Genomic DNA, 26,391 nt, shown 5'->3' on the forward strand with positions numbered 1-26,391 from the left:
TAATAACAAATTGCTATTCCCTGCTTTTCCCTACTTTTTAAAGTTAAATTAAAATTCCCTGATAATTCCAGATTTTCCTTGTGATCCCTGATCCATGTGAGCCTTATACAGCATTAAAAGGAATTTAGAATTTTAAAGAATATAAAGGAACATTGAATTAAAAAGAAAAGTCATGCTTTTAGAAATTTAAATGTTCCTGTAGTTAAGCAAGATACAACTTTAAATAAATGCATTACTTATTTATAATAAACATACATTTGTGACATAAAATTATTTGTAATGACTCATTTTCATTTGTAGAGACCAATATTTCCTATTTTACTACACTGCTTTAAGTAAAGGTTAATTTTTATATTTACATTCTTCACAGTTCATTAGTATTTTATAATTTAATTTAACATTTCCTAAATTTACTAAATAATAAGTTTCTAAAGAATATCTTAAAACCCTTTCTTGTATTTTATTCGTTAGTAACTTACTTCTGCATAATGACTAGTAGATAACTTCATTAAATCCTCCATTATCATTTTATGGGTAGCAGAGAAAAATAGTCTATATCTCTCAGACACACGAAACTAAAACAAGAAAATTTTAATACATTTTTAAATAAATCAGAAAAAAAAATCAATTATCTACTACAAATAAAAAAATATTCAGTACCTCATGTGCTAAATGAACTCTATCAATCAAAAGAGAACGTATGTGTTTTTTCTGACCGTGAAGCTAAAATAGAAATATTTATTATAAATTCATATATACACAAAACTATTTTTTGAAATTAAGCTATGAATTATTACAAAATTCAGAATTAGACAATTTACTAATAAAAATAAAATTTTATAAAAGAAAACAAAAGAAAAAATATATGACATATTTATACATAATAAATATATAAATATACAACAATAATACTAACTAACTAACTCAGTGGCGCGACGGCCCATTAAGAGGGCCAAGGCCGACTGTGCCAATCTCAGTTTTCTTGACCTTGGGCTCTGGGGTGCAGGAGCATATGTTCCGGTCAGGTGGTCAGCCGAACGCGGAACCCCCAGTGTTAGTTCCCAAGCATGCTTGGTACTCATTTTATCGACCCACTGAAGGGATGAAAGGCTGATACAACAATAATTGAAGACTAAAAATGAAAATACTTAAAGTACCAAAAAATCAAAACCTGGAAGGATGATACGTAAAACCCAAAATATAATTACCCCTTGGGTTTTTCTTTTTTCAACTTTCAGCGTTTTCCATCTTTAGTCGTCAGTTTATAAAATACAGAAGTCATTCACCATTAAAATATTAAAAAAAAGTTTGTTAACATACTTTGTTTTCCAGGGCATTTTTCACAGCACGAAATCCTTTTGCTCGAGAATCATACTCTTCTTTTTCAAGACCCCAATTAAATATCAGAGCATTGTAAATCTAAATATAAAAAAAGATTGAATTTATTATAAAGTAGCTGACAAATTTAATAATTAAAACAAGTAAATTTAAATTAGCCATTTAATTACATAAATTTCAAATTTATACTAATAACACAAGTTTACATAGGTTTCACACTGTGAAAAGTTATAGAGACACTTATAAAACACAAAAATAAATTAGTTTGAAGGTAATGTATTAAATATAAACTGAGTGTTCTATATTAACAGCCATTAATGTATATTTTTAGAATCCTTGTCAAAAATAAAGACAAAAAAGGAGATTGCAAATTAATATTTAAATAAAGAAAAAGAAAGATGCAATCAAAATATGACAACTTATTATTGAGAAAAATGTGTGTACAAAAAATCAAACTCCATTTGATTGCAAAAGAAAAAAGAGGTGTTGAAAAATGATTATTTATTATCTTCAAATTTTAATGTGCAACAAAACAGGTTTTGATATTTAGTTAACTTCTCTTTATTCATGTTCATTAGCACATATTTGTTTATTTTATTTTGCACTTCATTAACATGGCGAATATTTAAAAAAAATCAATATGGAACATACTGTATAATGTGAACAGCAATATCATTACAGAAAAACATTGTCTTTTTTGTTGTTTTATAAAGACCTACTATATCACTATCCGCTTTTTTTTTTGTTGCCTTAGCCAAATGTAAGATAAAGGTAACTCAGATAAAGCTAATTTATAATAATAGACAATTAATGGATGGGAAATTTATCTAATGTAATGTATACCAATCTTGATAACTGGAATCCTTAGTCCTCTTGGTGTAAAAATAATATAGATTCAACCATACTAAATTTTAATGGGGTGAGTAATGGGTCTGATTTGATTCAATGCAAAAGAAGAGTTATAGTAAATGAATTTAAAAGAAAATTTTATGAGATTAATTCTAATTGTTAAGTTAACATACTTAACACTTACCTTTATTATACTAAAAAGAGACTTGGTATCATCTTCACAATATTCCAATATATGACCTATTAAATATAACATCCATTATAAATATCATTATTACATTACGAAAAACCATTATTTTATATATACAATATATATATATATATATATATATATATATATATATATATATATATATATATATATATATATTAGGGGTACACAAACTTTTAGAGTAAAGGGCCACTTGCACAGCAGGTTGACTAACGAAGGGATGCACGAATATTTAGTTATGTTGGTGGCTGAATGATGAATTTCATCTTAAAATTGGTGTTCTGAACAATAAATAATATTTTCATCAGTAAACTTCATAACATATTTTCCGAAAATTAAATATTTTTGAGGAAAAGAGATACTATAAACTCTTACAAAAAAAGAAACTATAATACTCATAGAATAAATGTGCAACAAAAATTACATACATCGTTATTTTAATGAGTAATATAAATTTGAACTAAATATTTTAACTAAAAAAATTTTAAAGATTAAATAAATTTTAATCAAAAATTAAAACTTAACTAGTATAGTACATATTAAGATTCAATGTTTTGTGAAGAGAAATTTAAAAAATTCAATTCTTTTTTTTAATTTTTCAAAAAAAAAAAATATTGTGTTTAGAAGCTTTTGTGGGCTGCACATCAACAGTCGGCGGGCTGCATATAGCCCTCGGACCGCAGGTTGTGCATCCCTAATATATATATATAAAGAATAGAATAATTCAATACTTCACTTCCATTTAAAAAGAAAATGTTATTAGTGCTTGAAAAAAATAAGTTTAAAGAATTTTGCTTTATACAGAATAATTTAGTCTGGTATTTTTAGCCAACAACTTACATTACTTTTTCTCAAGTTGAAAAAAATGGACCAAATAATATTAAATATGAAAAAGAATATTTTAATATCATGTCAAATAACACAATTGATGAATTAATTTCAATTAAAGTATTTAGAAAGTACTTAGGGATTGCTAATTACTTTTTGAAAAAGGTAAAACGAAAACACTTTTCTGCTTTTACTACCAGTGTGAAAAAACTGAAAGATTATGTTCATGGTGTAGTGCCTATCCCATTCACATAACATTTTTTTTTTTCAGATTATTTTCACAGATAGAAAAAATGGAAATAATTTTCTTTTTAGCTTTCTTGAAAAGAAGTTAGAAAGAGTGAAGCTTTTACTGCATTTTTGGGTTTATTTAACTTATAAAAATTTTAAATGAGGTACATTTTTCTTGCAGTTTCCATCACAAATAATGATTCAAATTTTCTTAAAAAATAAATAATTACACAAAACAGTAAATGAAAAAAAAAGATTTTTTTTCCAACTCACCTAAAAGCTTGTTTATAGTTTCACATATAAGCAGGCGCACATTTTGATTATGAAAAGATATATCTGAAAAGATTTTGAATACGAAACATAAACAAATGCATTAAAACATAAAAATCAGTTGAAATCTCTACCTTTCAAATTTATTTATATATTTTGAACAGAATTGACAAATAAAAACAAAAAAAAAATTAGATTATAAATAGTGTAAAAATATCAGAAAAAAGAAAGAAAGAAAAGGGAGTTTAAATAAAACTATCCTGAAAATTTGTTTGCCAAAATAGTAAGAAAATTCTATTTCTTTTTCATGACTGTAATTTTTTTAAAACTCTAAATTTAAAATATGCTTGTGTTTGGTTCAATTTAAACTTTCATTACTGCAGCTATTTTTTGTAATTAGAATCAATATTAGTTTTTTGTTCCTTACTTAAAAAATTTAAAAAAAGAAAAAAATACAAGTGCAAACTATTTTGTTGTGGCAGAGAATTACACATCATACTATAAATAATGCTATAAGGCCCTGTGGTACAATTTTTTTAGGCTTTCTGCGACAAACCTCTCTAGCACTAATATCTTTCTGAGAGATATTTTTAATATTAACTAATATATATGTTATTAATTAAATTTAAAGTAACAGAAACGTTGCATTTACGAAGAAAAGCCTATTTGGATATAATAAAATTGTATGTATTTTTTTAAAAAATGAATATGTAATATTTTTTATTCTCATATCATGGGCGGTATTCTCACATTTTGTAAGAGGATAGCATACTTGTTATTTCTTTTTTCGCACTTTGTAAATCATTATCACATATAAAAAAAATAATCATTACAAATCGTAAAATCAGTGAAAGAAAGGAAAACCAAAATTGTTTTAATTTTTCCCAAAAGGGAATTTAAAAAAATCATGAGCGTGTAAAGGTATCTCTTGAGTATAATTGTGGAGAAAAATATATTTCAACCATTTCTACAAAAAATAAATTTTTTGCTTCAATATTTTTTATTTTTCATTCTTCTCAAATAAGAATCGAAAAATTTAAAGCATTTCTTTACCTTCCGATGTGCGAGAAAGGAATCTTTTAAAAATAATTTTAGAGAAAAAATAATTTGAAAATTTTTGCCAGGAAGAAAACCACATTTTTTTACTTTCTAAAGGGAAATTCTTTCTGCAAGAACTCTATAACGTTCAGCGACAATGTCGCCGTGATTCTGCCACGAGGCTGTAAGGTTGGATTCGACCCCAAGTATATAAGCAAATTCTGTCAGAGCAAAAAAATTAAATGAACTAAACAACAAACTAAATAAGCATGCTGCATGAAATTTTTTAAACATTGATATATTTTTGATAATCTTATTCTAAAAAATAAGATTATCAAAGCGATTTGATCTTCCATCTAAAATTTCAGAAAAAAAAAAAACATTTACTAAAAATTGTTATTTAGCGTGACAGCTAAAACAAAACTAATAATTTGTCAAATGTTAAACAAAAAATTGAAAGATACAAAAACAACTTTCAAAACTGGACAAATAAAATATTAACAAGTCTTTTATATTATTTTAAGCAATGCTGGGTACATTTATGGGCTTTAAGCATTGAATTGAACTTAAATTTTACAAGAATGAAAATACTGCAGTGATTTTTACCTCTGAATCCACAATTAAGAGCAAATGGTTGTACTGGCGGTAGTGTTGTTTCTCGTCTAAAAGAAAATGTAAAAGTATTCCAGTTAATGTTTTTTTCCCAACAAACTTTAAACATTTAACTCAAAATATAGTGACTTTTTAAGAATAAATAATTTTTTTCGTACAAATCTGTTTCAAGTGTTTTAAACTTTAATATCAATTAACTTTATGAATTTATTTAGTGTTTATGTAACATCTGTAGTTGGCTGGAAAGTTCACTATTTTTTCCAAATTTAATTACTTTATATTTTGTTTTCAGTCCACTAAATGCCTGGCAAAAGGAAGATTATTTACACTAAAAAATTTATGCATAACAGAATTTATAAAATATATGAACAGTAATAAAATAAGAAATCTCAATACAGATGAACATTGAATTAGTGATTCCAACCAAGACTACAAATTAAGTAAAACGAAAAAAGATTCCAAAAATAAAACGAAATTAGATTTTAAAAAAATATTTATTAATGTTGCATCAAATAATTAATTTGACCAAACATAAACTTGCTGATTTGGATAAGTTTATTCCAATCAGCGATTCAATAAAGTTGGTTCAAATCATTTAGATTTAAATCCATTGAACAAAATATATTTCAATTTAAATAGTTCAAACATTCAAAAAAAATCTTTTTAACTTTTAACTTAATAAAACCAATATTATTGTATTATTGTTTTAAAAAATATCGAAAAAAAAAACTATAGCTATTGGGTTTTAATAAAAAAAACTTTTAAAAAATTCAATTTGCTTTATACTTACAGATCTAATTGAGGTTCATCCCACAATGGAAGACAACTCGCTGATCCAATTAGACTCTTCAATACAATAGTCAGCGAACAATGAGCTTCATCCCTACACAGAAATTAGTATAATCAACAACTTATTACACTCCTTGTAATTAAAATTAGCGTATCAAGCTCATATTTTCGACCTTTGCCAACTTGGTAGGTGTGACAGGCTAAAACACTATTTTTATTTACACAACAGTTAAGGAGTATTTTTAACTCATAACTGTATACAGTAGAGAACCAGTTATCCGGAAATCAGAAAACCAAAAAACCGGAACGAAATTTAATAAATTTTCCCGCCATTTTTCAAAAAAAAAAATTTTTCCTCATAAGATTTTAGGATTTTTCTTTCTTTTTCGAAAGATGTTTACCTTACCATCATTTTGGAAATAATCATTAGTGTATTACTTCATCATTTTTTTCCTTCTTTTTAAGATTATTTCCAAATATTTATTTTTTTTAGTTGGGTTTAACAATAAAAAAACGGCTTTTTGTAGCGATTCAGAAAACCGGAAAAATCAGTTATCTGGATAATCGGTTCCCTACTGTATTACTATAATTATAATACAAGGAAATGTTATAATTAGAAAATTAAAGAGAGATTTGTGGATTCCACAGTATCGAGTAACCTTGAAACACCTATTTACAAAGACAATAATACAATCACACTTCCAGCATATGACCCTCTTGACCTACAAGAGACTCCAAAAGATTAGAATAAGGATTTTTTAATATGTATTACAAACTATACACTTAATAATAGAATTTTAGAGGATTATTGAGCTATACAGTACAGAATTTTGAAAATTTCAAATGTCAAAACTAGCATTATTTCAATCAAATGTTGTTTTACTGATGGAAAATTAAAATGTAGTTAGAAACTTGAAAAATAACAGCATTAGACCAAAATTAAAAAAAAAGTTTTCCAAATATTATCAATGTGCCTTCATTTAGTTGTACTCAGCACAGTTTGATGACAACATAGAGGAATCTAAAAGTAGAGATTCGTATGTTGCATTTTGCTCTCTTCATCTACGTCTAATATCATCCCTATTTGCGAAAAAATACTGTTCCAGATCATTTTAAATTTCTTTTTGCGAGGATTATGTCTCGATAACCAAAAGTAGGTATTGCAATTTGAAAATTTTGAATTCTGCAACTGAAATCTATGTTAGTGCAGCTGAATGTTTTTACTATTATTCTTACATGCACACCTCATAATACTCATCAGTAAAATTTTTTAAATTTGTATTCGATTAAATAAAATGCTTGGGTTACATGTTGGTAAAGTTATATATTTAAGGAGTTTAGTTGCTAAATAATGTCAGATATACCTTGATAAATCAATTTCTTTATTTGCCCATTTTTGCAATTTTTTTAATTCTTTTAACATAAATTGTTCCAATAGAGATCTGGCAGCTTCAAGTTCTTCATCAGAAGGTGTATGACGTACCATCTCTAACTTGTGAATGTTTCCAGCAATACCCCAATCCTAACAGAAGAAAGAAACGACATTAACTTTACAATCTGAAAAGCAAACCAAAATTTATAAATTTTTGATAAATTAGTAGGATTTTATTCCTAATACCTAACATGTGATTGCAGGAAGAAGAAATTATCAAAATTTTTTTTCTCAATGCAGTTTTTTTAATTTTTTTAAAAATCTTTTTGTACATAGAAGATAAATAGCAACTGTCACTTTTATGTATACATAAAATATCTATACATTGAAAAAAATAGCATTTACTTCTTTTTTCACACTTAGCGAGTTGTTGTGGATAAATAAAAAAGATCATAACAGTGAAATCCACAGCAAAAACTGAAAAAATGAACGATAAAACCTAGTGTTTTACAACGAAATCCTACGAACCAGGCGCATCAAAAGGGGTTAAGTGAATGTATTTGAAACCAACATTGAAGAATGAAACCAACACTATAGTACGTCTGTTTTGTGGCATTATTTGTGCTTTTTTCATACTGTTAAGCTTTATTCATATGCCGCTCTTTTAATTGAATTCAATAACATTTCCATAAAAACATTAAGAGAACATTAAAAAAATTAAAGATGTAAAAATACATAAGATAGATAAAATTTGTTTTAGATATGGCAAAATAATTATCTTCCTTATCAAGATAAAAATAGTAATTATTGATATTATAGCAACATAGCAAACTTACCATTTAAAATTTCTTATCAAAATAAAGAGATTATAAATTATAATATATATAATGCTTTGACATTTTCCCTTAACAAACATTTTCTACTCAAAAAGGACTTTTGAATATTACTCCACACAGTTCAATACTTTCACACATATATTTTTAATAACAAATATTTTTAATAAAATTTCTTTAATGTCGATAATTATAAAATGATTTTAATAATTAAACTTTATTTCAAAAGAAAAATAAATTTAAAACAAGGTCTGAAAAAATAAAATACCTAAACAGTGATAGTTTTATGATGCAATACCCACACACTACACATACAGCTGTTTAAATGTATTCAAACGCAAAACAAATCTAATACACAAACTTTCATAAAAACTGAACCCTGACATACAGGTGGTCTGCTGATTTAATAATATACCAGTGGGTATTAGCAAACCTTGATATTTTTAGAATTTATATTAATTATATTATTAAAAAACTTCATATTCATTTTAAAAAATTATTAATTTTCTATTATTTAACTTTTGGTATATCTCCTAAGACGCCCGGTGGCTGAGTGGTGGTGGATCGCGCTCCTGTGCCACAGGTCCTGGGTTCGATCCTCGGGCCGGGCAGGGTTGACTCAGCCTTTCATCCCTTCAGTGGGTTGATAAATGAGTACCAAGCATGCTTGGGAGCTAAACACTGGGGGTTTTGCGTTCGGCTGACCACCTAACTGGAACATATGCTTCTGCATCCCAGAGCCCAAGGTCAAGAAAACTGAAATGGGCACAGTAGGCCTTGGCCCTCTATGGGCTGTCGTGCCACTGAGTTTAGTTTTTATATCTCCTAAGCAAACAGAAATGTTACACATGATAGAAGAAACAATCTAAAAGAAAATGTTTTTCATTGGTACAGAAAAAAGAAAATACAAATACAGGCTTTGAGGAGAACTCCTCCAGACTAAAAGTCTGGGGCTGTCTGCTGCTTTGGTAACAAGCAAAGAGCACATTTCTAATGGTTGAAAGAAGGTGTCGATTGGTTTACTCACGATGACATATGCTAAGATTAAGACAAAACTATTCACCCCACACCTCTATTCGAAGTAGCCTTTTCTCGTAACAATAGTACCCGTCAGGACGCGAGACAGGTGTCTGGAGAAATTCTCCTGAAAGCTGCTCTATATCAATTTTAAATTATTTATCTACCTCCAAATAACGATGTATTTCTTCTGGACCATAACGAGACCAAGGGTTGGACACACTGCATGTATTCAGAGGATAGATGGTTAAATATGATTTTAAAGTGTGAGAGAGTAAAGAACATGCTAAACTATAACCTTCTTTGCACTTCAAATTTAAAGTTCTTTCTAGGACTTTCACAATGTTGCTATGATACTGATGAACATGCTTACCATCACTTCGAACAATCTAAAGAGCAAAAATTCAATAAACAATTAGTATATTATTATATAATATGTGACTAATGTATCAATATGAAAATTAGAAATCTGAAAACAATAACTATAATCTAAAACTAAAGATGACAGGAGACACTCAACTAAAGATTCACTAGGTCAGAAATATGTCATGAAAGATATATCAATCACAAAGCGAAGAAGAAAAAAAAAGTCAATCAATCAAATGAAAAGTGTATTATTAAAATTTCATGAAGTTTACAAAAACTACAAAAAAATAACTGAAAATAAACAGTAATATCTTTAAATATTGTGTTTGTTAAAACTCTCTTGAGAATCCCGCAAAATAAAAACTGCCCCACTTACTTTTACAATATTAAAAATTAAATCATAAGGCTGTTTTTATGTCTTGACATTTTTATTTTATATGCCACTTATATTTAAGTAACAAGAATTGAAGTAAGCCTATCGTTTGACTTTACATCTGTTGACCAGGTTTTCAATGTCTTAATAGCAAATTTTCAAATTTTTCATCCCAGGATTAGGAGGCTGCCCATAAAACGTGTCGCATATTTTTCTTCTTTTTTTTTTCTCTTTTTATTAAAAATATTTTTGACCTTTCTTCCCTCTTTTGTCACAAAGTGTTACACTTCACCATACCTGTCAATACTTGTCACAAGGCACACTATATAATCATATGCCAGCAGTTCAGAAACAAAAAACATATTATAGATCTATTTCAAATTTTACATTTAAACTATATTTTTATGTTATTAATGAAACTAAAATGATTAGATAAGTATTTATTGTGATGAAAAAGGGGAAAAAATTATTTAAAAAAATAATATAACAATTTTCTTATGTCAGTCTTAATGAATATTCTTATTTTAGTCAAAATAGGAAACATCACATTTCTTATTTCTTCCTCCCCATTCTCACTTGTCACAATTCCAATGAACCCCCTTTAAATCTGATATCATTTAAGGAACAGTCCCAAAAGGGCAACAAAAAAGATGCAATAAATTAATATATTAAATTAATATAAATATTTAAATAATAAATTAATATTTTTTAATTATTACAATTCCACAGTAACATTACAAAAAAGTAACAAAGTTTTGTATTAAAACAACAAAAATATGAAACATCAAAAAGCCATAACTGAAATTTTATAGAGAAACCTTTAAAGAAGAGAAACAATGATCATTGAATAAAAATCAATGATTTTAGCTTAATTTTACTAATTTCGATAAATATATTGTACTATTATTATATTATTTTTTTTAAAAAACGTTTTTAAGAAAAACATGCAACTAAACTACTTAACAAGCATTTCTGTTTTTCAGACTCAGCCTTCACCACAGGTTTTTGTCAGTATTTAACAGTTTCAACCAGTTTTTTATGTCAAAAAACTACACTAATTAAAAGCCAGTTATAGAAGATAAAACACATATTTTTAACAGAGAAATAAGCAAAGCAGATACTGTTACAAATGCATGCAACAAGTTAACGTTATAGTTCTCTTTATAAGACAAATAAAGGAATGTAAATCATACCTCAGACAATATTAACAAACTAAAAAGAAGTTCGTCATCCAACTTTTCTTCATTTATAATGTCATCAGCTTCAGTTAAAGCTAAGACTAGTTTAGAGAAATGAGGCAAAAATAATTTCAACCCCAATTCAGGATTTATCTAAAAATAGAGATAAACAAATACGTAAGACAGTCATATTAAATTACCCTAAATCGTAAACAATAATACTGAGAAACTGCAAAGCAATTTGATTGCATTTTGAAATATTTACAGTTGATATATTGAATTTCAATATGTTTATAAATTCAAATTTTCGATTCATGAGTTTGTACAATTTTAAAAAAATTATTGTACAGTGCAATTTTTGTTAAAAAAATAAATAAAAAATAATAATAATAATAAAAATCTTACCCTGCATGCAACACGACACATATTGGCAGCATATTTCCCAGAAACGTTTATTTCAAGAATATGAGAGGTGACAAATGTTTGAAGTTTACTTAAGGCTACCTATAAAAGTAAATAAAAAATATTTTAAGAGTATCAAAAGCACTTTTTAAGTCATCTGCATGAAATACCAAACCAACCTATAAAAGAATTTTTAAAACTCGTAAGCACAAATACATGTCAATAGCAAACCAAAAATATTTATAAAATGAAAAACAATGATTTAATAAAGAAATGTTATTTCGCTAAATAATTCACTATAGGTAGTAATATAGTTGATTTGGTATTAAAAGCAACAATACGAATGCGTAATTATATGACCTAAAATGGGTTTAAGAAAATATTTGGTCTCTGAAGTGTAAGCTAAGTTATTTAGATTAAACATGATGTGTTAATGATATTAGCCTACTTTATTTTGAGAGGCAAATGTAGTTGCTTGTTTTGCAATTATTTAAGTGCTTATCACATTCAGGGATAAAACTGCCTCATTTAGTTTTGTCAATAATATTAACAACTAAAATTGCAATGCAGTAGAATCCTGTTTTAAGTGAGACAAGCAGTGAGAAAGGAACAAAGTAGAAAAATATAAAATTGGGGTAAAAAAATATAAGTACATTTTTCAATCATTTACAATTAACAGACAAATTATTAGTTTTTGTTATCAGATGCAATTTCAAAAATAGCCCTTTCAATATTAATAGTTTTTTTACAAATTTGCTTTTTGGTTTTCATTTGCAAATAAGCATTGGTTCAGAGTATTTATGCTTTGAGTTGTTTAATAATCCATGAATACAACCTTAGTTATTTCCACTTCATTTTCAAAACCATCATTGGAATCAGTAATTAAAACAGATATTGAAGGTATTTGAAAAGTGAAGAGATGCATGTTACAGTCAATATATCTGAAATTGAAGTAAGATCTTCAACCACCCAATCTTTTTCTTCTGTAACCATTGTATACTGAGAAGTTTTCTTTATAAAATCTATTGGAAATTAAGGGTTTTAAAAAACCCTGCTCTAAAAAACCCTTACAAAAATCGAATGGGAATAAAACCCATTGGATTGTTGTTGACACAGTCCAATGCTACAGAAATGAAATTCAAAGTTTCTAGAACAATTATTTTTGTATTCGAAGCACCTTGTAAGTTCCCACAATCAAGAAAAAATATGCCATTTTCTAACCAGTTTCTAAATGATCGGATTATTTTAAGATTCCAAGGTTGAAGTTTGCTAGCAAAACATATTTTTTAATTTTAAACTCTCATATTCCCTTCACTTGCGGTTATCCTCCACCCTTCTGATTTTAACTCAGATAAAAAAGTCCCTCTCATGGACAAAAGGTTTATAAGATAAAAGAGGAACTAAGAATGGCTTAAAACAATTTTTTTTAAAAAGAGAGATTTGTTAATCTCTCTTTTAAAAAAAAAATCTCACAAAAAGTTCACAATAGCCTTGTAGATTCCAAATGGTTTTGATTTGTTATTAGAAAAATAGATAGAACAAGATTTTCTGAAAAGGGGTGGCATATAATCTGGAAAATAACATAAGGAAGCAAGATAACGGACCTCAAACCCGGGTTTGGTTTCACTGTAGTTCATGTTTCTTAAACAATACAATTTTTAACCAAGATAACATACCAAATGAGCAACGTCAAATCTGGGTTTCACTGTAGTTACTTTTACTTACAATTACTTTTCATTTCGAAAAATGTATGGTAAAGCAAATCACTTTATTTTGTAAGAGCATGCAATTACCACATTTCTAACAGTCTTTCTTGACTGGATCAAAATTTTTGCACCCTCCAAAGGGGTAAAGGAACAGTGAAAATTATTAAGGAAAAAAGTTTAAAATAATTTTATCTTTAAAAGTCAAAACAATTTAGACAACTGTGTACAAAAGAACAATTTTTATCCACTATCACAGAAAGAATACTAAGGCAGAAAATTAAAGCCGAATATTGCTACTTTTTTCAAAATGTTTTTTTAAAAACTTGATCAGTCAATTGTAGGTATGAGTTTTACAATTTTTAACTCTCAAAAAGTGTCCCAAACCAGTAACTTTTTTTTAATATCAAATTTAAATGGTAAGTAACATTCTATAACAAATTATACCTCATATATAGCAGGAGAACACTGCATTAGAATAAGTCCAAATGTACTATAGAGTCCTATTTCCATAAACTGTTCTTCTGGGTTTTTACGCTCAGAATCACGGTCCAGACAGTTATGATTATCAAAACAGCTGTTTTCAACCAATGCAAAGCATCTAAAGAAAAAGGAATTGTACTTCATAAATAAATAAAAACTGCATTAGAATCTAAATAACTCTTAAATACTGAACAAAGTAAATAAAATTATTAAGTTTGAGACTAAAACCAAAACACAGTTATACCATCGTCAGCCCTACAAATTTTGAGTTCAGGGAAAAACTGAACTGCAAAATCCCTACTATGAAATATTTTCCCTTTGAATAAGATTAGGGGACTGGTTTTTTTTTTTAACACCGGAGAACTTGCATTTGAAAGTTCAAAAAAAGCTAGGTTTAATGTTCTAAGGGTTAAGGTGAAGTCATTGTTATTTACTATATCTGATTTTGCTTAAATTATAATTTTTAAATTAATAAATCTAAACCAAGCAAAAAATAATATTTAATTAGTAGTCTGCTAGTTTGAATTTCACTTAAATTATGACCTTACAGTTATGTATTGTTCAGCGCATGCCACAAGCCCTACCAGTATTTCCTAGTAAACGTTGCCAATTTTAATATTTTTTCAGTAAAAAATTCAATAGACAAATGTTCATGTCATTTTTTATAATACTTTTAGTAGGTCACTAATATTTTTATCTCAGGTAAAATAGAAAAGTAGAATGAAAGACCACATAAAAATAGAAGTGTATCAAATGGGAATCTTTCCAGGTAAATATATCCAATAAAAAACATAGAAAACCATTCTGCTCAAGATTTTTTTACAAGCATTTTAACAGTTGCAAATACTTCCATTCCATGTTAATTAAATTAGAAAGAATTAAAACATGCTGTAAATGGGGTATTACAGTTCCTCTACTTCTTCAAATGAGTTGCCAATTTCATATTTATTAAGTAAAAAATCTGAGAAAACATTCTTCTTAGCTTTTTTTTTAAAGAAAGAAATATGGAGTCAGCTAATAAATTCATTTAATATTTAGTAGAAAAATAAAACTAATGAGCTAGATGAGGATTAAGAATGACTAACTTAAATCATAAAAATACAGTGTTTTCACTACAGCGCGAGAACGCGAGAATCTCGCATATTTTTTTCTTTTCTCGCATTAAAAAATGATTAACGCGAGAAGTTCGCACACTGAATTTATCAATTTTAAAATGCACGAATCTCTCGAATTTTGGAAAAAATTTAGTCTTCCGCCATTTTGAATAAGACATGAAAACAGCTATGACAAGTGTTGAGAAAAAAAGTGAGTTCTTTATAATAAGTTGTTTAAAGTTATCTCTAGTTTTCGCTGTTAATGAATTACCAAACTCCCTCATCGACAATTTAGAGCAATTTGTAAAAGTTTAAGTCTGTGAAAACTAATCTGGAAGACCTGACAAAGAGTATGAACATGGAAATAACTTCAATGAATTTCACTATTCCATAACAGAAATAAGTGAAGAACCTATGCTGGCAGATGTAGAGGATAGGAAAGTGTGTGCACAATGCTACAAATTTAATTAGTGATTCCGAATAGTTCAGCATCTATTGCAAGGTTATTTAACCCCCCAAGCCGAATTAAAACAAAATATCGTAACAGATCGATTGGTAAGCATTTGAGCAAACCTAATGAGAATAGCTAATGAAAAAGTAGATACAGAACATTTTCCATATGATAATGCAGCAAAAATATTCAATGTTCAATGGTTTAGAAATCAGAAGATGTTAAAAATTTATTATAATTAAAGAAATATTTTTTTTAAAAGTCTATTCGGGTTTTTTTAATTTTTAGAAATCTCACTTAACTTTTTGAAATCTCACCCTGTTTTTGAGAAAGGGTGAGAAATTCTCTCCCATTTTTTTTTCTGTAATGAAAACACTGAGATACTACTCAGTAGCCTGACTTAGAGAAAAAAAATATTAAATTTTAAAACAATTTATTGATTTTTTAAAAAAATTTTAAACTAAGGCTCATACCTATCCATAAATTGAAGAACAAAATCTTCAAATATTGCAGTAGATAAACAAACATCTTGGATATTCTGAAATACATTACAATATATATTAAATAATAACTGAAATCAAAATAGCACAATATTTATGATGAGGTAAACTATAAGAGAGGTTTAAATGAATTAATTTTCATTTTTAATTTAAGGACCAGACAGTTGGCATTTTATCCTTTTAATTTTTTCTCATTCACAGCAAAATTTAAAATTAAATAAGAAACAATTCAAGATCTAAAAAAAAGTATCAACTACTTTAAAAACAATAATTGTGTTCTAATTATTTATATTAATTATTTCATTCACAATGGCTATGACCCATCAGAAAAAAAATTAAACGAGATTAAATAATTGGAAAAAATAAAAGTTATCATTTGAACCGATACATAAATAGAAGCTATTAAAAATATAATTTACTTTACACAGCCTAAACATTTAAAAGACACATTTTAGTATATCTTTTACATATTTCTAGACTTTTAATTGATATTAAATATGAGTTCTTAAAGGCAAAAACTACAATACATAGATTATAAATTATTATTTGTTTAATAAAATATTTACCAATAATTTTTTATTATTATATAATTAATTTGTATGAATTCTGTAATGTATGAATTCTGTTATGTATTTCTTCACACAATGAATAAACTTACTTGTGGTAGATCTGGATGTATTTCTACAGCACTAGAACAATCAATCATTAAAACTACTGTAACAAGAGTTGAAATGAACTGGAAGGTCACCTAAAAAATATTAAGGAAAAAAAAATTATACTCTTGAACTTAAAAAATAATTAAAACTATATGTAAATCTAAATTAACGTTATTTACTAAAATTCAGAAAAAAATCCATTAAAAGACTTTTTTTAAAAATTTATAAAAGTATCAAGTTTTCAAGAAAAAAAATACTCTTACGTGTTAAGACCTTGGGTGGTAAAAAGCGATAAACCACAAATTTTAAAATTTTTTACTTCTCTATAATAAAGAATTATGTCCAACAAAGGATATCATTCTAATAAGTAATGTTCAGCAATTGCTAAATAACATATCCTAAACAATTGGTCTTCCAATTTGAAACAGATTTTACATAGAATATATCTAGCTAAAAAAATATTGGTTATTACTTTTTATCTCATAGATCTTCTACAAAACATTTTAATGAAAGGAATATTATAATTATTTTACATAGTTCAAAATTGCTATTTTATAGGCACTGAAATACAGAAATTTAATTTTCAGCAGCGTTTCCAGTAGTTAAAGTTATGATTATTCTTTTTCCTTTGTCCTTTCCTCTTGGTGGGCAAGAGTATTTTCAGTTTGATCTGTAACTTTTTTACTATACATCTGAAACTCAGTAATTTATTACAGTACAGTAATTTCCACAACACTCGAAGAGAAAGCTAAATTTTAATTGTTATGGCACCATTTCTAGGTCATTGTGGAGGATTCTGAGAGGTGGCTAGAAGCCTACTCAGTTTCAGAATGATGGGAACCAGCTTGTCTGTAGGCATTGAAATTGTAGAGTCTTAATCTACTTGACCTTTTTCGCTCACCAAAGGCTGTTGCGGAAATGCTGCATACAAAATTGCTTATACAAAAGAATCTGTTAAAAAGCTAATATATTTAACTACTTTTTTTTTAAAAAAAGTATCATATAAAAATGCATATCTGAGATATTTTTACAAATGAAGAGCTTATTTGAAGGTATGAATGAGGTAAAAAAAATTTAAAAGAAAAACATGAAATTTTAAGTATAAAACATAATACCGTTAGTCTTATGTATAAGAAAGTTGAGTTTTTTTTCTGATAAGTTATTAAATAAGACACTTTTTGGTAGAAAAATGGGCTTTGTTAACTTGTTTTTCATCTGTACTACAGCTAATATTCTTAAATTCACTAAAATATGACTTAAAACCATGTTAAAATCTTCAACTATTAGAAGAGCTACTGTTAACCAAAAATACAAGTTACCATGCATTTTCGAATGTCATTAGGATCAATTCCAGGTAAAGATGCTGTGAGTAGTGGTATGACATGTGACTGGCCTTCAGGAAAATATTTGTTAGGCTGCACTAAAGGTCTGCACACAGGCACAATGCAGTGCAAAGCAGCAGTTAATCGATGTGGTTCTGTAAGTGTCTCCAATGAAGAATACAATCTGTAAAAGATCAGCAAACTTTAGGACACAACGAAAAACGAGAAAAACAAATAGTTTGAATTATATGTTACACTGAACCAGTATTAATGAAAAGAATTGGAGATCAAAGATAAATCGGAAGTCGTCATGGAGAAATCTTCAGAGGAAGGCATTGGCTCACAATGGGCTGTGTGGCCAACTATGATGATGATGAACCAGTGTTATACAAAATAAATTTTTCAGAGAGTAATTTCACTCCTCTATGTATTTTTGAGGTGTAAAACTTAAAATTGAGGAGTGCACTTCAAAGTTAAGGTTATATTAATAAATTACTGCCATTTTATTTATATAATACATATATATTATAATTAACATGTTAATTGTGCAAAGCAAAAACTCTAAAATTATTGATACAACATTTAACCTCCACTTCAAAAAACATTATTTTTTTATGCTCTTTCTTTTCTTTCTGTTTGATTAGGATATTATATTGGATAGGAAAAGGCCAATAAAGCAAAGATGTCAAAGCTGATTTTTGAAGTGAGAAATTATCGTTAATTTTTCAGGAGTAAAACTGAATTCTATTCATGAAATACGTGTCTAGATGTGTAATGGGGAACCTTTGTAATCATTGTAATCATCTTGCTTCAGAGGAAGGCATTGGCTCACAATGGGCTGTGTGGCCAACTATGATGATGATGAACCAGTGTTATACAAAATAAATTTTTCAGAGAGTAATTTCACTCCTCTATGTATTTTTGAGGTGTAAAACTTAAAATTGAGGAGTGCACTTCAAAGTTAAGGTTATATTAATAAATTACTGCCATTTTATTTATATAATACATATATATTATAATTAACATGTTAATTGTGCAAAGCAAAAACTCTAAAATTATTGATACAACATTTAACCTCCACTTCAAAAAACATTATTTTTTTATGCTCTTTCTTTTCTTTCTGTTTGATTAGGATATTATATTGGATAGGAAAAGGCCAATAAAGCAAAGATGTCAAAGCTGATTTTTGAAGTGAGAAATTATCGTTAATTTTTCAGGAGTAAAACTGAATTCTATTCATGAAATACGTGTCTAGATGTGTAATGGGGAACTCTGCACAGAAAAATATCACAAATTCTAACCAAAACTCAGATAATTTTTTTTCAAGATAATTTGTGAGGAAGTTTTAAAAAATTTTCATATCAAATCTAAGTTATGCTCTCAAAAACTAAGTTTTATACAGATATTTTTTAAGTATCAACAGAATTATGAACGAACTCTGTCTGATCACATCTATCGCAAAAGCACTATAAATATCCTCACTACCTGTAAACTTGATTTAAAGCACTTCTTCGAAAGAGGGTAAACTTTAAGATTCATTGAAAGAAGGTGCAATGCTGAAAGTTAATGCCATTTACAAAAGATTTTCTTATTAAATTTGAGATTTCCCTTAATCAGGGTTCTATATGAAATTGAAAGTACTTTATACAAACATATCGAATAAAAATTGGAAAAAAGTGTAATTAGAATTTCTGTTAATTGTAATATAAGGTGTTTTGTTATGACCTCCTTAATACATATTTTTAGAATCCTTATCAGAAGTTAATTAAAAAAGCATGCACATTAGGGGTTGCTAATTACTATTTAAATGCAGAAAAATAAACAGAAATGCTAATGCCATCTGTTGAATCGCTACTGGGAAAGATTCAACAAAAAACACCGAAACCAGTCAGATCATCTGATGAAACTAGAAGTTTCTTACACTTGGAGGAAGAGATGTCTTTTATCTCCACTTTGTTCTCTCAAGCAATTAAATGGGTATTGAGGCTTTTACTCTTGGCTTCCTCGATAATGACAGAGATGCCAACTTGCTCCGGACAGCAAATAAATATTTTAAAGTGGTAGTTTAATAATTGTGGTTCTTGGTTTTTAATAAATTCAATTTAGTAGATTTTTATCCACTACTATTTCTAAACAATTTGTTGGCTTATATAATTCACCACTTTATGGTACTTATGTCATGCCATACCTTTTAAAAAGCAAGGAAAAATAGTCAAATACTTGCAAAATTTAGTTCGTAGTTATTTACCGTTTTTTAATTATTTTGGCGTGTCCGGAGCAGTTGGCATCTCTATAATGATTCACAACATTTTGCTCAGCATACTTGTTTTTTCTTGGTTCAACAATGTAATACAATTGCACCTAGAACTTTCATTAAGATGAATATAACTGAATAGAAGCTAAATACACACTGATAAATTACTAGATGTGATTCTGTTCCCAAAAAAAATCTGTGCATTTCGATAAATTTATATTAAACTATATATCAGCTGAACATTAAGAATATATATTTCAACATATGCATAATTTTTGCTTAAAATAACTTTAATACTTCAACACCAAAATCTTGTAAAATCACTAGAAGATACATTTAAGCATTAAACTATCAATAATTATTTTTAAAAAAATTATAAATATTGTAATTGAGGATACCTTTCTAACAAAGGGGGAATAACTAATTCAGGACGCAGAGCACCAAGATTTTGAATGGCTAAAGAAGAGTCTATACATCCTCGTTTACTAAACATAGACAAAAGAACGGCAGGAACAATGCTTTTTACAAATTCTGTGATATCATCATTGGTGAGCTTAGCATGTTCAGGAACAGGTGCCTTCCAAGTAGGTTTAGAATGACGCTCTCTGTTAAATAAAAACTCTTATAAGTCTTTTCATAAATTTTATATTAATCATATAGAATAAAAGAAATAAACCTACCGGTGGAGTCGTTTAGTCACAGCAAGGGGAAGTCTCTGCAGAAGCTTCTGCATTTTTACCTTTTATGATACAAAATAAAGAACTTCAGAGATTATAAAATCATATTTGAAAATACAATATTTGTGTCTCTATATTAAAAACATTACTGTCATCACTATTGTCAACGTTTCAGAAAATTTTCTACATGCATGCCTTTTTCTGATATAATAAAGAAACCACAGGATGAAACAATTAAGAAATTCTGAGATTTAAAAGAAATTTTTTTAGTATGCATTTATAAATATTTGGAATAATATTTATTTTATATTAATGAGAAAAAAAAATTTGCAGCTACTTAACTTTCTTTTAAAAAAATGGATAAGTACCCCCAAATTATTATCTGTGCATATGTTTGCATATAATTAGCATATGTTTGAGGTAATTCTGGTGAACCATTAAGACAAAATACTAGTAAGCAATAATTCAATGAATTGATCAAAAGTTATTAAGGTTTCTGTTTTTTTAATTTTGTTCACTGTTTAAAGAAATGCACTCGTAGACATTTAAAATTTCAAAAATATAATTACCAGCCATCTTCCATGATTGGATGGGTGATAGAAAGATTCCAAAGCTTTGAAGAGACGGGTGATGTGAAGCTGACAACTGTTGCCCATTCCCTAAATTAAGAATGATATTTTATAAAACAAATAAAAAGCCACAAACTAAAACAAAAAGATTTTTCTCTTTATAGATTTAAGCTCTATTTTGACCACAGTAAAAGGTGATATTGATAATTTAAAAAATATATGGAAGAAATAGAAGTTACAAATTTTCCTTAAAATTTTTTAACTGCTTTTCTTTATAGTAACCAACACAGGGAGCGTAGCCAGATTTTTCAACAAAAAATAAGCACCTTTAAGTACTTTTTCAAAAAATATTTTTAATCACTTTCCAAAAAAAAATCATAATTAAGATCTGTGCAGTCATAAAAATTATTTTTTCTGTCCTTTAAGTTTTTAATTTATGAACATAAAATCAATAAAATTCAAAACATTTTCAAAAACTTTACATAATCATGAAAAAAATAACTAGTTTCTGATAAATATTGCAGAGAAAAATTGCAAAAATCATGCATTTTTTGTAATTTAGAACGACAATCGATATGGCAAAGAAAAAAATCTCTTTTTAAAAGATAAAAAATTAAGCATTTTTTTATAAATGCCTGAAAAAAGCACCTTTAAGGGCTTTTAAAAAATGTAAATCAAAAATAAACACCTTTAAGCACTTTTTAAAAATGCTACACACCCTGCAACAGTAACAGAGAAGTTATTCAAAAAAAATTCATTCAGAACTGCATTCTGTGTGACACTCAGGCTTGTGAGGCAAAATGAATGGTTGCTAAATATAATAAATGGCTAAAAATTATCTTCCGTTCTTTTTGTGGAAAACGCACCCTATGTGCTTTTTATAATCTTTTTTACGAAATGTAAAACTCATTTTATTTTATGCTTGTTTCTTAAAATTTACCATATTTTGAGAAATGTTTCAAAATTCCTTACATTATTAACATCAACAGTTTTTTAATTGCTTAAAATTTTCAATTTTTTAAATAGTGTCCACATTCTTTAAAAATCAGTTACTGTTTAAAATACTACAACTGACAAGAAACAAAATTGAATAATTTTGCCCTATACTCAAGCTTTAACCTCGAAGTGTAGGGAAAAAAGTAGATAGGAACATGAAATAAAATAACAAAACAAAGCTTTTTAAAATAATTTGAGTAGTCGAAATATGAAAAAATATTTTACTTAATTCTAACAGATAAATGCATAAACTAACAAATATTAGTAGAAACTTATCTCAAATAATTTAAATATGTATATATTTCAAATCATACTTTTCCTAAATGACTTCATAAGTTGAATACTAAGTATTTTAAGGCACATTTCATCAATAACCAACAGCATCTAATTACAGGAAATAAAACATGGGGATTTTGTCTCAGAACTGTAAATATACTAATATGTAAATAAAGCATGGGGATTTTGTATGAGAAATTTTCCAACATCTAAGGTTTTGATAATCAATAGTAGCTGATAAAATTGATAAGAATAGACTGAAGCTGAGAGATAATGCTTAATAAAAACAGAACTGTTTATGATTAAAATGCAACAAAACAACAACTCACCAACATAGATGCTATTATAGTGGCAATGGAAGCAGTGTCAAAAGCTGCAGATGCTCTGTAGACTTGTAATGTACCAGGTCTACCAGGGAGATTAAAACTACGTAACAGTCTAGTAAAAATCTACAAAAAAAATGTCAAATGGTTTTTGTTATTTCCATAAACATTAAGTGTATTATACAACCAAAAATACTATCATCTTAAATACCTTTTGATTTAAGAATCATATTTTGACAAAAATGAAATCTAAAATGTTTTGAAGGTCACTTCAAATATGCTAATTACCTTGAAGCCACCTATGAGATAAGTTACAAAATTGGATTTCACTCTTGACATTTTTTTTTCATGCATTCAGAACAATTTTGCAATTTGAAACAATTTAATTTTTCGTTCATCTTTGAAACTTATTTTCACAAAGTTCTGAACTATTTATTCTTTTTATTAATTTAAAGATGAAAAATATAACAATTCATGTACAATAAAACATCTTTTTCTTCGTTTCGACAAATTAGATTCTTGACCTTTAAAATATGAGACTTAGACGCAATTTAGAAAATATGATGACATAGGTTCGATCTAAATTTAGAGAATAGTTGAAAATTTGATCTTAATTCTGTATTTTATGTTATATATATAAAGTTAATTATATAAAACTAACTATATAAATTAAAATAAATTATTTTATCTATTTATTAAATTCCTTTATCTCAAAATAATTTTATGCAAAAAATATTAATTTTTAATTACTATTTTAATAATGATTGAAAATATTTGAATGGTAATGACATTATTTTTCTTCATTCTTTTAGACAATGTACTTTTTAAAACAAAACTGAAAAGAGATACAAAATCAGATCAGTAAAATTTAAAAAATAAAAAGTCTGGAATAGAAATTTTAAGAAAAATTAAAACCATTTTTTTTGGTTTCTCAGGAACAATTAATTTTATTTCAAGTTTTTTTTTTACCTTACAGTACATAAAATCCACTGTGAAATTTCATTAAAAGAAAAAATATATCTTAAAAAAATCAACTCAAAACATGTTGATTTATTTGAAAGAATGTTACCCATCTTGTCTCTTAATATAGCTTACTATTTAAAACTTATTTAATAAATTTCTTGATATGTATGATTGAAAATACATTATTTAAAGCTTTTTATTACAAGAACAAATGTTTATTTAAGCACCCAGAGTATCAGAAAATGAAAAGAAGAAAACATACTAAACACTCTAAGCATTTACAATGGTATACATCTTTTCAGACTTCTTATTTTCATAATTTTTTCATAATGAGTAAAAATAGACAAAAAGTTTTCAAAGTATTCAACAAACTTTTTTTCTTCAATTTTTTAAAGAATTTTCATTAAAATAGAAAAATTATCATCCATATTAATAAAAATAAAAGAATTCAGACAATAAATTTAAAATACAGAAAAAGCACTGGCATACTGATATCCTTTATTTTTATATAGCACTAAGAGAACTCACTTTTTTTTGTTAGTATAAAGCTTTCATTTATTAAGCTATGTGCTTATAAAACTATTGTTAAATTTTAATTTTCACTAAAGCAACTCTCATTTAACTATTTAAGATAGAATCTAAAGCTGGATAAATATAAAATAACTACCATTGGTATATAAGGCTCCCAATCAATGTATCCAACATTATCTTCAGCTAATCGAGCAAGAAGCTGTAACAGAGACTGAAATGGGAAAAAAATTATAGTTAAAATCATTAGAAATTTTCCATAAAAATAAAAAAAAGCACTATACTCAGTAAATGTCTGTATCTCATAGTAAAAATGTTTTTATTAACCTACGCACACGAAACCTGTCACAAAGTATACAATGGCACTCTATTAACACTAAGAGAAAATTAGGTTAATTTTTCCAATTTTACTTTATTTATTTTTAATATGTGAAGTTAAAATATCTGTAAAGTAAAATATACTTTCTATATTTTGATTTTGTAATGTATCAGAGAGTTTAATTATAAATTATAACCCTAAGACAGTTTTTTAAACAGCTAGATAGTATTTTTCATTTATTTTTAAATATTGTAGAATTTTTTAATACTATATTTAAAAAAAAATTCCAGATTACAACTAAAGTACATCCTACATCTTTGAAACATACAAAAAACCTATACTATTAGTATTTAGCTTATTCCTTCAATTTATAAGAGAATTAAAAGCAAAGTCTTTTAAAAATCTGAAACTATTACATAAAATACTGAAAGGAAAGGGGGGGAAAAACTTTACTTACATCTTCCCAAGCTGGAATATTATGCCAATTTTGCCAAGTTTTCATAAGCTCATCAAACCACAATCTAGTTGAGAATGAAAGAATTACAGACAAATTAATATTTAAATTTTTTTTTCAATAATACACCAGAATTGAACTAATTTTATTGAGACAGTGCAATATTTTTCTATAATGAATAAAGCTAAACCAATGTGAAAATAGCACAAATAATGCCACACAAACAGGCATGCAATCCCATTGGTGCTTATAATAAAATATCTAGTAACAAAACAATCATGTTTCTACTTGTGGGACATTATTTGTGTTCTTTGAAAACATTGGTTAAGCTTTTTTCACATATAGCTCCAAACTAAACCTCCTTATTTTTGTATTTTCCTATAATCTATACAATCTAGAATACAAATTGTACAATCTAGAATTACAGATGTATAAATAATTTAACCTTTTTTTTCAATGGTATATAGGAATAGAACTTATTTCTTAGGAGTGTGAAATACTTTTCTAAAATGAATGGAGCTAAACCAATATGAAAGGAATACAAATAATGCCACATAAAAAGATACATGATCGTTTTGGTGCTTATAATCAAACATCTAGTACTAAAAACAATCCTGTAACTGTTTGTAAGACACTATTGTGCACTTTTTTAATAATGGTTAAGCTTTATTCACATGCAACTCAAAACTAAGCCCCTCTACATTTGTATTTTCCTATCATCCGTATAATCTAGAATATAAAGTGTAGAATAGAATATAAAGTGCAGTAATTTAAAATTATAGATGCATAAATAATAAAACCTTTTTTTTTCTTTCTCAATAATATACAAGAATTGAACTTATTTTTCGGGAGATTTTTCTAACAAGAATAAAGTTTAACCAATGAGGAAAGAGCCCACATAATGCTACATAAACAGACATATGATCATTTTGGTGCATAATGAAACATATAGTATCAAAACAATCACATGTATACTTGTGTGACATGATTTGTGCCTTTTTTAAACACTGGTTAAGCTTTATTAATACACAGCATAATACTCATCCTCTTTATTTGGATTTTCCTATAATGCACATAATTTGAAATAAAGATTTAAAAAAACTATGGAATACAATT

At 27.1% G+C, this 26,391-nt stretch overlaps 1 protein-coding gene across 1 annotated transcript in view; it reads right to left on the reverse strand.

The window, feature by feature from the left end:
- Positions 1-26,391, reverse strand: part of LOC107438063 (proteasome activator complex subunit 4) — a 77,101-nt gene that overhangs the window by 43,063 nt on the left and 7,647 nt on the right. The window contains exons 6-26 of the mRNA XM_043050390.3: positions 25,279-25,342; positions 24,642-24,716; positions 23,018-23,137; positions 21,417-21,506; positions 20,851-20,909; positions 20,569-20,775; positions 17,914-18,100; positions 16,597-16,686; positions 15,912-15,976; positions 13,858-14,011; positions 11,711-11,809; positions 11,321-11,458; positions 9,556-9,777; positions 7,531-7,688; positions 6,168-6,260; positions 5,372-5,427; positions 3,731-3,793; positions 2,372-2,427; positions 1,321-1,419; positions 661-723; positions 480-575 (exon numbers count right to left, since the gene is read on the reverse strand). Of these exons, the coding sequence (XP_042906324.2) occupies positions 480-575; positions 661-723; positions 1,321-1,419; positions 2,372-2,427; positions 3,731-3,793; positions 5,372-5,427; positions 6,168-6,260; positions 7,531-7,688; positions 9,556-9,777; positions 11,321-11,458; positions 11,711-11,809; positions 13,858-14,011; positions 15,912-15,976; positions 16,597-16,686; positions 17,914-18,100; positions 20,569-20,775; positions 20,851-20,909; positions 21,417-21,506; positions 23,018-23,137; positions 24,642-24,716; positions 25,279-25,342 (2,254 nt within the window). The remainder of the gene's footprint in view (positions 1-479; positions 576-660; positions 724-1,320; positions 1,420-2,371; positions 2,428-3,730; positions 3,794-5,371; positions 5,428-6,167; positions 6,261-7,530; positions 7,689-9,555; positions 9,778-11,320; positions 11,459-11,710; positions 11,810-13,857; positions 14,012-15,911; positions 15,977-16,596; positions 16,687-17,913; positions 18,101-20,568; positions 20,776-20,850; positions 20,910-21,416; positions 21,507-23,017; positions 23,138-24,641; positions 24,717-25,278; positions 25,343-26,391) is intronic.

The sequence above is a fragment of the Parasteatoda tepidariorum genome, chromosome 5 (genome assembly GCF_982258835.1).
Source record: "Parasteatoda tepidariorum strain Cologne lab strain chromosome 5, Ptep-v5.0, whole genome shotgun sequence".
NCBI lineage: Eukaryota > Metazoa > Arthropoda > Arachnida > Araneae > Theridiidae > Parasteatoda > Parasteatoda tepidariorum.